Source organism: Schistocerca serialis, chromosome 5, assembly GCF_023864345.2.
Source record: "Schistocerca serialis cubense isolate TAMUIC-IGC-003099 chromosome 5, iqSchSeri2.2, whole genome shotgun sequence".
In the NCBI taxonomy this organism is placed as follows: Eukaryota; Metazoa; Arthropoda; class Insecta; order Orthoptera; family Acrididae; genus Schistocerca; species Schistocerca serialis.
In genome coordinates this window covers 634,899,278-634,914,379 of record NC_064642.1, presented here as the reverse complement: position 1 = coordinate 634,914,379, position 15,102 = coordinate 634,899,278, and the positions used below count along the sequence as shown (strand labels likewise).

The 15,102-nt window shown below is 43.4% G+C and overlaps 1 protein-coding gene across 1 annotated transcript in view; it reads right to left on the bottom strand.

The window, feature by feature from the left end:
- LOC126482151 (peptidoglycan-recognition protein LF-like) overlaps window positions 1–14,630 on the bottom strand; it is a 35,460-nt gene extending 20,830 nt beyond the window's left edge. The window contains exons 1-2 of the mRNA XM_050106128.1: window positions 14,159–14,630; window positions 1,659–1,760 (exon numbers count right to left, since the gene is read on the bottom strand). Coding sequence (XP_049962085.1) covers window positions 1,659–1,760; window positions 14,159–14,630 — 574 coding nt within the window. The remainder of the gene's footprint in view (window positions 1–1,658; window positions 1,761–14,158) is intronic.
- Between the last annotated feature and the right edge of the window lie 472 nt (window positions 14,631–15,102).

Sequence of the window (15,102 nt, the reverse complement as noted above, 5' to 3'; positions counted from 1 at the left end):
GTAAAACTAAGTACTGGTGCTGTGTAGGGGGCCACCCTGTTTAACATCTTCATTTGGCTCAACTTCGTTTGGATCAACTTAACTGAAGCCGTCACTTTACGAAACACCGTGGCTTGAAAACATTTTCAGTGATAGAACCGACAACGTTGTCCTGGACGGCGAGTGTTGGCAATCAGAGGCAAAGGCAACGTCAGAAATGTAGCAGGGAAGTGTGATAGGAGCGCTCTTTTTCTCTATGTAGATAAACAATGTGACGGTAGGGTGAGCAGTAATCTGCGACTGTTTGCTGATGACGCCGTGGTGCACGGGAAAAGTGGCGTCTTCGAGTGACTATAGGAGAACACAGGATGACTTGGACAGAACTTCTGTTTGCTGTAATGAATGATAGCTCACTCTAAATGTGGGAAAATATAAATTAATGATGACAAGTAGAAAAAGTAATACTGTAGTGTTCGAGTGGTATTAGTGGTCGCTGCTTGACACAGTCATGTATACTAAAAATCAGGGTGTAACGCTGCAAAACGACGTGAAATGCAACGAATATAGTCAGTTGTAGGTCTGGGGAATGGTCGACTTTCGTTTGCTGAGCCAGTTCTATAAAGGAGACTTCGTACAGAACACTAGTGCGACCCCATCTCGAGTTCTGATCGAGTGTTTGGAATCCCCACCAAATCAGTTTAAAGAAATATGTGCAAGCATTTCACAGACTTGCTACTAGATTTGTTAACATTAGGTTCCAACGTAGAGTATTATGAGAATGCTACGTGAACTGAAATGGAAATGCATTGAGGGGGAAAGGCCTTCTTTTCTCGAAACACCGTATAGAGAACCGGCATTTGCCATAGACTGCAAAACGATCCTACTGACTTCAGCACACATCTCACGTAAGGATCGTGAAGACAAAACAATCAGGCCTGGTGTGGAATCATATAGACAGTTGTTTTTTCCCTCGCTCCAGATGCAAGTGGAATAAGAAAGGGAGTGATGATGATGATGAGCGTTTGGCGTCATTGGCCGGGAGGCCCCTCGCGGGGCAGGTCCGGCCGCCATATCGCAGGTCTTATTACATTCGGCGCCACATTGGGCGACCTGCACGCCGGATGGGGATGAAATGATGATGAACACAACACAACACCTAGTCCCTGAGCGGAGAAAATCTCCGACCCAGCCGGGAATCGAACCCGGGCCCAGAGGACGGCAATCCGTCACGCTGACCACTCAGCTACTGGGGCGGACAGAAAGGGAGTGATTAAAAGTGTTTGACGTACCTTCCGCCAAGCACCAAAATTACTTCCACAAGTAGGGTTCGGATACGCTACCTGCGATTCGAGCGCCTCTACATCCAAGATCATGCAGACAACCTCGGTTATGGAGGCTGGACAAATTTTGACATCAGAGCTAAACATGATAACTACAATCTGTTAGCTAAACAGTCAGTCAAATTTTGTTCCACAGGGTTATTGTAGCTTGCTTTCTGATTTATTATTCTTGAACAAAATTTAGAAAGAACCGAAACGCCATCTGCTGAGAAGTAGGTATTTCTCTATTACTGTCAGTCGTTGAAACATAATGATTTCCTCTTATATTAAGATTCATAGAATTGTGTATAAAAACATTCCATACAGGACCAACTCGCTATGGTAGTGAGCTGTACTTACAAATGACAACTACCCGGACGGGACACTCCAGCTTCGGGATTGGCCTTGCCGGCGGATTAGCCAGCCATTTTTCTCGTGACACCACGTCCATGTCCAGCAGACCTGAAACAAGTACAATCACTTTGTCACATCACACCCGTAACTGTATAGTAGTACATACATCTCAGCACAGAGATTACCGAATGCGATATTTCTTTTGAACTCTGCTACCCACCATACTTGTTACGGAAATGTACAATTCATCTGATGTGATTCTTGAGTTTCTCCTGGCGTATTTGATAATCAAAATATCCACGGGTGTACTGCCGGTCTACAGTGTCCAACGGGCACAATATTTCGGCGATCATACATGTCGCCATCATCAGGTGAACTAACGGACTGAGCTCCTGTGAACGTGCCGGTACGAAGATCCGTACGCTATGGCTGCTCAGGGGAAAACTGGGTTCGCTCGCGGCGGCGGTCGATTTAAATACCCTCCTCCCGCGGCGCACTCCCTCCGCCGTCCGCACCCCGCGCCACGGTCGCGGGGTGGAGCAGATTGCGACGGCGTCTGAGTTGACTACGGTGTGATGGCTCTGTCCGCCGTGGTCTTCACAACTATAGGTTTGCTCGATTTACTCTTGATTAATCCAATCGCTGGTTCCCAAGCCTTGCTAAGAGTATAGCCACAGTCACGGTTTACGAGGTCGTCATTGGTGCGAATTTCGACGGCCTCTCTAACAACGCTGTCCCAGTATCTCGACGTCTGTACCAGAATCCTCGTGCGTTCATACTCCATAGCTTGATTTTCCGACAAACAATGTTCAGCGACCGCCGACTTGCTCGGATACATCAGTCGAGTGTGCCTCTGGTGTTCACGGCATCGATGTTCGACGGTACGCATCGCCTGACCAATATACGACTTGCCACATTGACACGGAATCTGGTACACGCCGGCCTTCCTCAAACCGAGGTCATCTTTGGCGCTCCCCACCAGAGGTGTACATATTCCCCTTGCAGCCTGCTTGCCCCTAGCTCCTCTGCAACCATTCATGCAGGTCAGCCTGCCGCGACGTAAACACAAGAGTGCGCGTGTACTGAGGCATAGTGGGCAATGCGGGCGATACGGGCTCCCGCAAGCCCGGGCTACCTGGGTTCCCACAGGCCTGCCAAGCTTCACGGGACCCGCTCAGCTTGCTGCGCCTGACAACAGGTTGTTCTGTCAAGCTACCGTGACTATTGTAGCCAGGTAGTTAGGCCGCAGTTCATTTATCGCAACGGTGGAGGCAGCACAATGAATAGGTGGAACTTTAGTGAGATTGAAAAAAAAATTGACAACTGGCGAATACATGCTGGTAACGGGGAAACGTTTTCGTGTGTTTATGAGGCCGCTTCAAATAAATCGGTAGGTGTGTCTCAATGCAAACTATGTAAAAAGCTCTTAAGTACTTATTCGGGAACCTCGAGAATGTTACGACATGTGTGCAAATTTGACAAGCAGTTCCCTCACTCCGTAAATACCTTGAAAGAGGACAAAGATTTAGTGGCCGAAAAGTGCGTCGAAATGTGTGCTAAGGACCTGAGACCATTTAGCAGTATAGAGGGAGAAGGATTTTTTAATTTAGGGCAGACACTGATCGACATAGGTAAAAAATATGGCTCAATTGATATTAAAAATGTTATGCCTTCCCGAGTGACAGTAGCTAGGAAAGTTCAAACCTTAGCTGATAAAGTGCGCAGCAAAATGCTCCCAGGTATAGTGCATGCTATTCGTTCTGGTATATGTGCCAGTACAATTGATCTATGGACAGACAATTACAAAGGGGTGCATTACATGTCCGTGACAATGCATTACATAAATTCAGACTGGCGTTTGAATAAATATGTACTGATGTGCTCTGCGTTTCCTGACTGCCCAAAAACTGGCTCGAATATTCGAAACGAGTTGGAAGATGGCTTAGAAACAATGGGTGTTTCTCGTGAAGACATTGCCAAAATTACGTTTGTCACAGACCAGGGCAGTAACATTGTCAAAGCTCTCGAAGTATATCAGCGTCTTCCATGCATGGCTCATAGTATAAACACAGTCTTGAAACATGTTCTGAGCGAACAGTTTTTGAAAGAAAATGTTCCAAATATATTAGCCATTCTTAATACAGTGCGGGCCACGGTTTCGTACTTCAAGAGAAGAGGTCTCTGTGTGAGACTGAACTCATCTTTAAAGCAGTGGGTTTCAACTCGTTGGAATAGTTATTTTGACGTGCTTGTATCAGTCCATTCTCAGATTGATTCAGTGAAGGCTGTTTTACATAATGAAGGTGCCTCTGATAAAATGCTGGGTTATGACCACCATATAACTGGCCAGCTTATAGAATTTCTTAAGCCGTTTAAAGAAGCCACAGTTGATCTAGAGAGTGACAAGGATCCAACCCTACATTTAGTTCTACCGTGGTTTTATGCCTTAAAAACTCACTGTACCGTACGGGATAACGATGAAGAGGTTTGCAATTTTATTCCATCTGAATATTATAGAACCACTTGTGAAATATGTATGTTGAGAAAATGTATTTTCAGGACATGAAACCTTTGAAACAAGCCGCTGATGCATTCCTAGAACAGAAAATGTGCGTTAGTATGTTGCATAAAATTGCAACGTTTATGGTGGCTAACTACCGCACATTAAGAAAGTTAACCGAGGATGAAAAAATTGAAGTTTACCAAGCAGCACGACAGATGTGTGCTGAAGGTAAGCTCCTAAGATAATGCATATATTCTTCATCTACATGTACATGGTTACTCTGCAAGACACACGCAAGTGCTTAGTTGAGGGTTCATCGAACCACTTTCAACTTATTTGTCTTCTTTTCTCGAATTTCGCGCGGGATAGAACACCTACAGCTCTCCGTCTGAGCGCTGCTTTTTTGTATTTTATTCTGATGATCATTTCTTCCAATGTATATGGGACTCAACAATATCTCTTCGAATTCGGAGGTGTAAGTTGGTGATCGAAATTTCGTATATAGATCGCGCCACGTCAAAAAACGCCATTGTTGTAATGATTACCACCCCAACTCTTGTGTAATTTCCGCGACACTCTTTCCCCTGTTTTACGATAATAACAAACAAGCTGCCCTTATTTAGACTCTTTCGACCTCTTCCGTCAATAGTAAGGCTCTCCAACTTCGTATCAATGCTCCAAAAGAGTGTTTTGTCATTAAAACGCATACAGAATTTCTGTGTGTCCATTCCTATTTAAGTAGGTCGTAATTGTAAGCAGAGGTATTAAGTAGAATCTACAGCCTTTAGATTTGACTGGTTGATCTTGTAAATGAAGTTTAACGGACTTAAGTTTAGTACACACAGGGATAACCTCGCTCTTGTCATTATTTATTGCCAACTGCTAATTTTCACACCAAAAATATATACCTTATTTAAATCGTCCTGCAGTTAGTTTTGATCTTCTGGTGACTTTACAGGACAATAAATGATAGCATCATCTAAAACCTATTATAATTTCAACTATGTGTAGTACGATCTTCACATTATTCTGCAAATATTAATTGGAACCTGTACAGTTTCAGTACAAGTGCCCAATCACAGCAACCAAGAAACAAATCCAGGGCCGTACAAAATGGCGAAATTTGAGGACTGGGCAGAAGAGCCTCCTCTCCTACATGATGAAGTCAGCAGATACTTGCAAGAACACTGTGTGAACGAGGGAGATATTCTACAGTGGTGGAAAAATAGCTCCCAACGACTTCCTCAACTTGCGTGTGTGGCAAGAAAAATATTAAATATACCAGCCACTAGTGCGTCTAGTGAGAGAATTTTTAGTTGCGCTGGAAACCTAATTAGCGAAAAACGATCACGTCTTAATGCAGACAGACTTAACGATCTCGTCATAATTAATTCAAACACTAATCAGCAGACACATTGAAAATACAGTAGAACATTAAACGGGAAACTGAGTTTGAGCGCAAATTTACTAATTAAGAGTGCAGATTTCTTTCTTGTGCTTTCTGGGCGTCAATTTCTGAGATAGAAATTTTGTAATGCATACAGTTCATTTTTATTTTAGACTAAACTTTTTGATTTAAATCCTCCCAAGTGACATTAATTATTGTTTGTAAACCATTTTCTGTTACTTGGGTTTGCAAAAGTAGCCAAATATTTTTAGGAGTATCTGGTTTGGCCTAAATAATACTTTCAGGGGAACTGAAGGAAAATTTGTAAAGATTTTATGTTGAAAAGTGTTCTGCAAAATAAAATATTCATTTGTGGAGTAAGGCAATACACATTATGAGTTTAAATTACAATTTATTTTGTTAAGTTCCACACACATTGCAAAATGTAATTTTATTCTTTTATTTCTATATTAAGGGGAATCCCACATGCAGAGTCAAGATGCTGAAGACCTAGACACTACAAATACTCCTAAAATGAAGAGCGTCTTTTTCCATGAATGTATTGTAGTAGGAATATAATGGAAACTCTGAGCCACTCTCCACAGCGTGTATATCTGCGTCATGAGGATTCAGACTCGTTGTTTAGGTCTGTGTTATGAGGGTCTAGAGTCGTCGTTTAGATTTGCATCATGCAAGTAAACACTCGTCGTCTTAGTCTGCATCATGATGGTCCGAAATATGGTCCCTCATGATGCAGACCTATACTACAAGTATGGACTCTCATGACGCAAACGTAGGAGCCGCGAAAAATGGCTCAGGGTCGCCATTGTATTCCCAGTACTATAGTTTTTAGACGAACTGGATACGAAACAAGTTCTTCGATTTTGTTAAAATGTATTTTGGCAATTTAGAATGATTTTGCCAACTTCGAATGAATTCACAGAACCAGTAAAATACATCCTGGAAACGTAGTTAAATATTTATATAATTGGTGTCATACTTGGCTGAAACATACTAAAGTTAAAGAATCTAGACTTCCAAAATCTTAATTTGGTTCTCATTGCAGTACAGTGGTTAATAGGGGCGTAGATAATTTATTCTTCTGGGGAGGTGACCAATCTTCTTTTTGGGGGGTGGAGGTTCACTTCTTCAGTACAAATATCCATCCGTTTCGGTGTTGAAAAGTGCAGCACAGACTGCATTGCGTTGCCTGGGCATTTATTTATTCCATACTCTCGTAGTCCATCTTCCCTCCCGTATTTTCTCTCTATCCATTTAGACCTCTCCCACTATCTCTTTGATCACCTCCCCCCCCCCCTCCCCATCCCTTGGCCGGCCGAAATCGCCAAGCAGTTCTAGGCGCTACAGTCTGGAACCGCGCGACCGCTACGGTTGCAGGTTCGAATCCTGCCTCGGGCATGGATGTGTGTGATGTCCTTAGGTTAGTTAGGTTTAAGTAGTTCTAAGTTCTAGGGGACTGATGACCTCAGAAGTTAAGTCCCATATTGCTTCGGGCCATTTGAACCATTTTTGAACCCATCCCTTGGCCCATCTCCCCCCCACCCTCTATCCTTCTCCTCGTCCTCTCTCTGTTGGATTCCGCCACCTCAGTTCATCTCCTCTTCACCTATCAATGAAAACTCATATATATCTGTCAACTTTTGTGGTGATCAGTGAATCAGTGTAAAAGTTTATTGCTAGGTAGCATTTATTGTAATACTTTTTGATACGCAGCATTGATAGTTTTGTTTTCTGGTTCGTAAACAAATGAAGTTGAAGGTGTCCCTACAGGGGAATATGCGACATACAAATAGCCATGTGAAAAACATGATTTTCATGATTGATGCCACAAACATATAACAACTGCCCTTGCAATTTATCTATCGACATGGCAAATGTAAGCTGCACTGGAAATTATAACCGTTTAAAGTCGAATGGCATGTCGGTCGGAATCTTAGTGATACTGGAATCAAACTGTCCTCACCTTTGTACTTTCCTTTTAAAATTGTGGCTTCGATTACGTTGTTCTTTAACTTCTTCCCCGCAAGCCGGGTGCCATTACAAAGACGTGGCTGGTTTACCTTTCGCAACATGATTGCCGATCCGACTTAATTACAGATTGGGAGGCGGTAATCCGGGGAAATCCAGCGAATTTAAAAATTCCGTAGGATAGTTGAGTACATCATCTTGGTTAGTAACGGAATAAACCGACTTGTATGTCAGCAATTCGCCAGGTGTCATATTTTGAATCTGAAAATTCATTTCGTTAACATCAAGGTTTTTTGTAGTCAATATAACACGTTCACTCAACCAAAAATGGTTTGCAACTGTTAAACGACATTTGCTGTGCGCGAATTGTCCAACATGATGACTGTGAATGTGTCAGACAGCTCTCAAATTTCAAAAAGATCATAGACATTTCGTTTAAAAGAAATATATATATATATACACTCATAGACAAATACATATATATATATATATACACACACACACACACACACACACACACACACACACACACACACACACATATATATATATATATATATATATATATATATATATATATACACACGTATATATACATATATATACACATACATATATATACATACACACACACACACACACATATATATATATATATATATATATATATATATATATATATATATTACACATGTAAATATTCAAAAACCTTCTCCATGGAAACATCCGTACATAGTGAACTTTCATGGTAACCCGCAAACGATGTCAAAATCTTTTGTAAGGTACTCTCTTCAATGTACTGTCCGAAATTTTATGTAGACAGTGATGTTCCTCTTGATGGTCAAGTGTGCAAAATTTCTTCAAGATCGGAATAAAATTGTAGGTTGGTGTAGAAGTGTGTAAGTAAAGTACCCTCCGCCATGCACCATTCAGAATTTTAAGCAGACAGCGTCCTTCATCCTGCTTTGAATATCAAGTGTGCCAAATTTCATCACGATCGGAATAAATACGTACAATTTGTCGAATTCCGTTGTGTAAAGGAACCTCTGCCACGCACCATATGAAATTTTATGTAGACTGTGACCTTCCTCTTGGTTTCAAGGTATAGTGTGCAAAATTTCATCAAGATTGTATGCAATACAAACACACGGACACAATGAAAACGCACTTTCAGTTTTTGTCAAATTTTCCAATTTTTCGGTCGATTTTCGAAAAATTTTATTTCATAAAAACCTTGTCCTGAGAATTACAAACACAGCAAAAAAAATTTTGCCGAACTGGTCAAGGCGTTCTCGAGTTTTACGCTTATCAACACATTTGGCAATTAATTTTTATTTATATAGATAAGAAGCCCGAATATACGCGTAAAGGAAGAATATACAAATAAAACCAATATTTTTTTACCTGAAATTAATACATATATATAATGTTGGGGTTTGTCTTTTGGTGCTCAGGTAAAATAAAAACTTTTGATTAACGTTCATAATACGACAATGACGCGCGCAGACTAAACGGCTGCGTAGCGCAGCTCAGCAGTAATATGAGCAGGCAAGCAAGTTTCCCGCAGCCTGCCCGGGTTGGGTTCTGCTTGGCTTGGCTGGGAGTGAAGCAGCCTGCCCGTTCTGTTGACAACGAGCGGCGGCCTGCCTGCCTGGCCACCGGGCAAGCATGGGCGGGTTAAAAGCGGGAGATGTACACCTCTACTCCCCACCAGTGCACGAGTTTTATTCGGAGGACAAAACACAGTTCCGACCCGGTGTTTCTTCAAAATGCGGGCGATTTTCCCCGAGATTGCGCCTGTATATGGAATAAACGCAGTGCCTACCTCCTCCCTCGTGATTTCATCCATCTACATAGGTTGTGCTGTAGTGGATGGGCGGAGAGCACGTTGAATCTGCCACTCTGAGTACCCATTTTTTCGAAATACAGTTCTCAGATGTTCCAATTCCTGGGGTTGACTCTCTGCGTCAGAGATAGTGCGCGCCCTATGTACTAGAGCTTTAAGTACCCGATTCCTCTGTGAAGGGTGGTGGCAGCTGTCTGCGTACAAATACAGATCAGTGTGCGTTGTCTTCCGGGATCTCCGTACCGGCACGTTCACAGGAGCTCAGTCCGTCAGTTCACCTGATGATGGCGAGATGTATGATCACCGAAATTTTGTGCCCGTTGGACACTATAGACCGCCAGTACACCCGTGGATATTTTGAATTCATCTGATATTCACCATCAATGTTTCTGATGAAACTGTCCTGAACTGGTTTATAGTTGCTATGGCCTTGCCATTAGGCACAGTCATCTTGAATGTTACTGATTAATAAAATACGAGACGTGTTCAATATGTAACCCAACATATTTTTCCTTAGAAGAGGTTGGTTGTTCAGGATTCCAATAGACCACATTATTCCCCAGTCTTTTGGCTATAAAACCCCATTTTTCAACTCAATATTACGGCATTACGCCATCTTACTGGGAGAGCCTGTATGCCGGCATGCTACCACTCTACTGGTCGACGTCGGAGACAATGTCTTGGTGCATCAGCAACCTCCCTATCATCCATGTATTTTTTCCGTGGAATGCTTCCTTCATTGTGCCAAAGAGATGGAGATCGGAAGGTGCGAGATCCGCGCAATAGTGTGGGTGAGGAAAAACAGTCCAAAAAAGTTTTGTGAACTCCTCTCGGGTGTACAGACTTGTATGAGGCCTTGCGTTGTCTTAGAGAAGAAGATCGTTTGCATTTTTGTGGCGACGAACACGCTGAAGTTCCAGCATCGCAGGAATCACAGATGTGTGTAGAGGACCGGCATGCGGTAGTTAAGAAAGGTTTGCGAGATGCTGGTGACAGACGCCTCTCCGAACAGCTTTCCGTGCTTTAAGTTCACTGCCAGGTCTCCGCAGACAACCTCCAAGCGCCTATGAATATCTGTTATGCTCAGGTTTTCCGCCAAAAGTAACTCAATGATAGTTCTCTACCTTAAACGCACCTCCGTTACAGACGCCATTTTCAAGGCTACGTATACCACCGCCCTCATTCGAAACTTTATGAAAATATAGGGGTAGAAGCAGGAATATTCCACGATCTCCTACAAAAAAATACATTTTTTTAAGTTATACTGGTCGAGAAGGAAATGTCTTGCCTTATTCACTGAACGGCTCTCGTACATGATTTACTTTCCAGAATTCTACTGGAACCATCACATTTGTCACATATGGTTTGATAGAAAAATTTACTTAAAAGCAAAGAATAACTTGGCCAAGAGCACTGAAGCTTCGTAACCTGCACTAATACGTAACCAAATGGTAATGTAACAAACTTTTAAACTTACTTTCGAAAGTTTTAATTAACTACCTAAACTCTATATGACAGACACGAATTAATTTAACTTTGAAACAGTAAGTACAGTCAAAAATAAAGATCTAAGCTCTCACCAAAATGTACTCCTGAAATGTAAACAAAACTAACGAATACGGGCCTTTACGAAATACTTTTTTTCGAACTAAATACGCCGAGAAGAGCGAAACCTTCAAAAATGGTTGAAATGGCTCTGCGCACTATGAGACTTAACATCTGAGGTCATCAGTCCCCTAGAACTTAGAACTACTAAAAACCTAACTAACCTAAGGACATCACACACATCCATGCCCGAGGCAGGATTCGAACCTGCGACCGTAGCGGTCGCGCGGTTCCAGACTGAATGAAGCGCCTAGAACCGCTCGGCCACTCCGGCCGGCGCGAAAATTTCAATAGATAGCCTAGAGAAGAGGTAAATGCACGTCCAAAGTTCTAGTCTAAAATGTAATATTAACTAAATTGGCTCTTATTTCAATATTAATCACTTAACTTAGCGGGAGTTTCGCGGACGGGCTTCTCAAGGACATTATTCTCTTTTTTAAATATGATATATTGTAAAGTAGAAGTTAAAAAATTATTGTCCTCGTTGTAATCAAGTAAAAGATGTTCTCATTTTGTGTTTCTTTCCTTTTGTCACTTCCTTTTTCTTTTTGTTTACAGATGCTATTTAGTAAAGAAAACGTAGGTCATTAACTGGTAACGACTCATTTCGAAGGCTTATACTCATTTACTTGTGACGCAAAACGTTATGTTTTTGTTCTACTATATTTTCCAGTAAACCAATGGAGACAACGACACCGGAAAATGGAATATTAAATTGTACCTTATTCACGTAAACACATAATTGCTTGCCAGACGAGGCATCTTGCCACGGTCGGCGCGGCTCTTCCACCACCACCACCCCCCTCCCTGTCGGAGGTCCGAGTCCTCCCTCGGGCATGGGTGTGTGTGTCGTCCTTCGTGTAAGTTAATTTAAGTTAGATTAAATAGTGTGTAAGCTTAGGGACCGATGACCTCAGCAGCTTGGTCCCATAAGATCTTACCTCATATTTCCGAAATTTCCGGAATTATTTCCTGCCAGACGCAAGGCTCGAACCCCGAGCTCTAAGCACTGAAATTGCGCACTTGAGCTCAGAGCCACAGCGACGTGAATATTTGTCTTGGATCGGGATTAAGAGATACGACAGATCGAACGGATGAACCGCTTTATGTGTGGCGAGGTACGTCATCTGGTGACGTCACATGTTCAACATTTATTATCCATTTTTGGAGTATTTCTCGACATCTGCGGCTCTTGTATCTTATATTAAATTGCTTCGGATGTTTTTGAATGTTAATGAAATCAAACTGTATAGCCTACGTCCCTCGGTTCCTTATACCAAAACAAGAAAAACATGTTTGTAAACAAGAGCTCGAAAGCGCATACCTTAAGAGCTATGCGTACTTGTTCAGTAGAAGAGACGTGCTTCACACTAGCGAAAATGAACAGGTGTTCGTAGCTCTTAAAGTATGCATTTTAGACCCCACGTTTACCAGACACCTTTCACGAGATAGAAAACAAAGACCCTGCAGTAGGAGAGATCTGTCTCATAGTACCGAAGTTGAACAGGTCCTCATACCACTTAGGGTATGCACTTTACAGCCCATGTTTGCAGATATCTTATATCCATGTAAGGAAACTGTCCCTAAAGTTTGTCAGTGTTTCTTGGGACACCCTGTACAAGGCGTTCCCGTAGTTGTACAAAAACATGACATTATTTGAATGCAACATTGCATCAGCATTTCAAAGAACTGCTGAAGTACTTTGAGAGATTTACGATTTTGTATAAACGAACTTCTACATTTTTATTTATATAGATAACTGCAGAGAGCATATAGTACTTCCTTGGGTAACCCAAAATAATATTCTGATTTCAATAGATGGCACCCTGTCAATTACTAAGAACTATAACCTTTCTGACAGTTGGTTGCTCCTCTCATCTCCAACCCCCCCCCCCACCTCCCCTCCATCTCTACACCCTTCATCTCCTTTCCCAAGCTGGCTTCCGTCAACTCCCCCTCCCAGATGATGCCCTCTCTCCCTCCATTTATCCCCTCCTATCAACTCTGATCCTCACCTTCCCATCCTTTCCTCTGTCCTTTCCCTGTGCTCTCCCCCCCCCCCCATTCCATCCTGTTTTTTGCCCACCTATGCTCTGTCTGCCTCCCTTCTCCCCCCCCCCCCACCCCGCACCCAGTCGTTTTGCATTCCACTCCTCTGCCTTTCCCCACTCCCTCTGGGGTCTGACCAGGCCCCCCCCCCCATCTTATGAATCCTCATCCTCCGTCGGCTCCTTCGCCCCCCCTCCCCCCACTTCGTTTGTGCTCTCCTTCCCCCTTTTCGTTCCCATCATCTGTCCAGGTTCCCCCCATCTGCCCTCGGCTGTGGTGTGTCATATTTGTGCCAGCTTTTCAGTGCAGTGTTCAAGTGAGTGTTCAGTGTTGTGCGTCTTTTCGAAAGTGTTGCGAACAGAAATTATGCTGTCGCTGGGTGTGATTTTTATATCTCTTGCAAACAGAAACCAGACTGTCGTCATGTTTTTTAATTGTCTATTATTTTACTTGTTTCCTTCGTGTGTACTTTATTAGCATCGCCAACCCTTTGTTTTATGTTTTAAGTTCCACAATTTTCCGACATTTTACCATTTAAGTCACCGATATTATCGCCTGCTTTTATTATTTATTATATTCATCTAAAATGGTTCAAATGGCTCTGAGCACTATGGGATTTAACATCTGAGGTCATCGGTTCCCTAGAACTTAGAACTACTTAAACCTAACTAACCTAAGGACAGCACACACATCTATGCCCAAGGCAGGATTCAAACCTGCGACCGTAGCGGTCGCGCAGTTCCAAACTGAAGCGCCTAGAACCGCTCGGCCACACCGGTATCTTCATCTTTAAAAAAAAAAAAAAATTCTGTAGGCTGAAGAGCGGCGTACTGAGCTGCTACCAGCGCGCCCCGTTCGGGGGGGGGGGGGGAATCGAATCTCAATAAAGGAGAAAAAAAGGTTCTGACAGTGGGTCACGAATCCAGTCGCACAACTAAGATGATACCTCATAGATACGATATTCGATTAGAATCCGGTTATGAGTAACAGTGTCAAAAGCGTTCTGGAAATCTAGTACTCAGTAAAGTGTCATTGGTTTTGCGTATGTATTAATGGGGGCCTGCATTTTATGTAACCTCAGAATTTCATATCAGAGAAGATCGAGCGAAACAGTCAGCGGGACGTACCAGTTATTTCCGACGGCGAGGGCCCGGCCCAGCGCGGCCAACCCTTCAGCAGCTGGTAGAGCGCGCGGCCCGGGCTGTCCGTGGTGACCAGCTGGCACTGCGCCATGGCGCGCCAGTCGGGGCTCAGGTGGCCCTCGCGCTCCCCCAGAGCCATTAGCTGGTGGAAGGCCTCCACCGCCTCCGGGGTTGGGGGCTTCGTCTTGAAGTTTCCCATGAAGACGACTCCCAGCCTAGTCAAGTCGTAGCCGCGCGCGAAGGCGGACCTGTAACGCCAGCCGCGGCCCTCGAACACGTAGCCAGTGGCGCCCACCAGGAAGTTGTAGCGGATGTCGATCAGGACGTCGGTCTGCAGCGCGTGCACCTGCAGCTGCTGGACGTGCCGCGCCTCCTCCTCCAACGTGGCGCCGCAGCTGGTCTCCGTGTGGCCTGGCCCAAGAGCACACTCTGACATCGGTGGCGAGTATCTTTTCATGACGCTATATATCGTTCCATTAAATCATTGTCGAGTCACTTTGGCTCATTATCAGATGGACGAGTCAGAGGAACACAATGTTCTTGACTATATGCAGCTAGAGGTTACGTCGCGGTGCCGACGGAAACAACAATATTTTTTGTATATGTATCCTGATTAGAGGTATGAGAGACTTCAGCCATTCACTTATAAAATGGAACACCTACAGCCATCCTCACGATGTTACACTACTGGCCATTAAAATTGTTACACCAAGAAGAAATGCAGATGATAAACGGGTATTCATTGGACAGATATATTATACTAGATCTGACATGTGATAACATTTTCACGCAATTTGGGTGCATAGATCCTGAGAAATCAGTACCCAGAACAACCACCTCTGGCCATAATAACGGCCTTGATACGCCTGGGCATTGAGTCAAACAGAGCTTGGATGGCGAGTGCAGGTACAGCTGCCCATGCAGCTTCA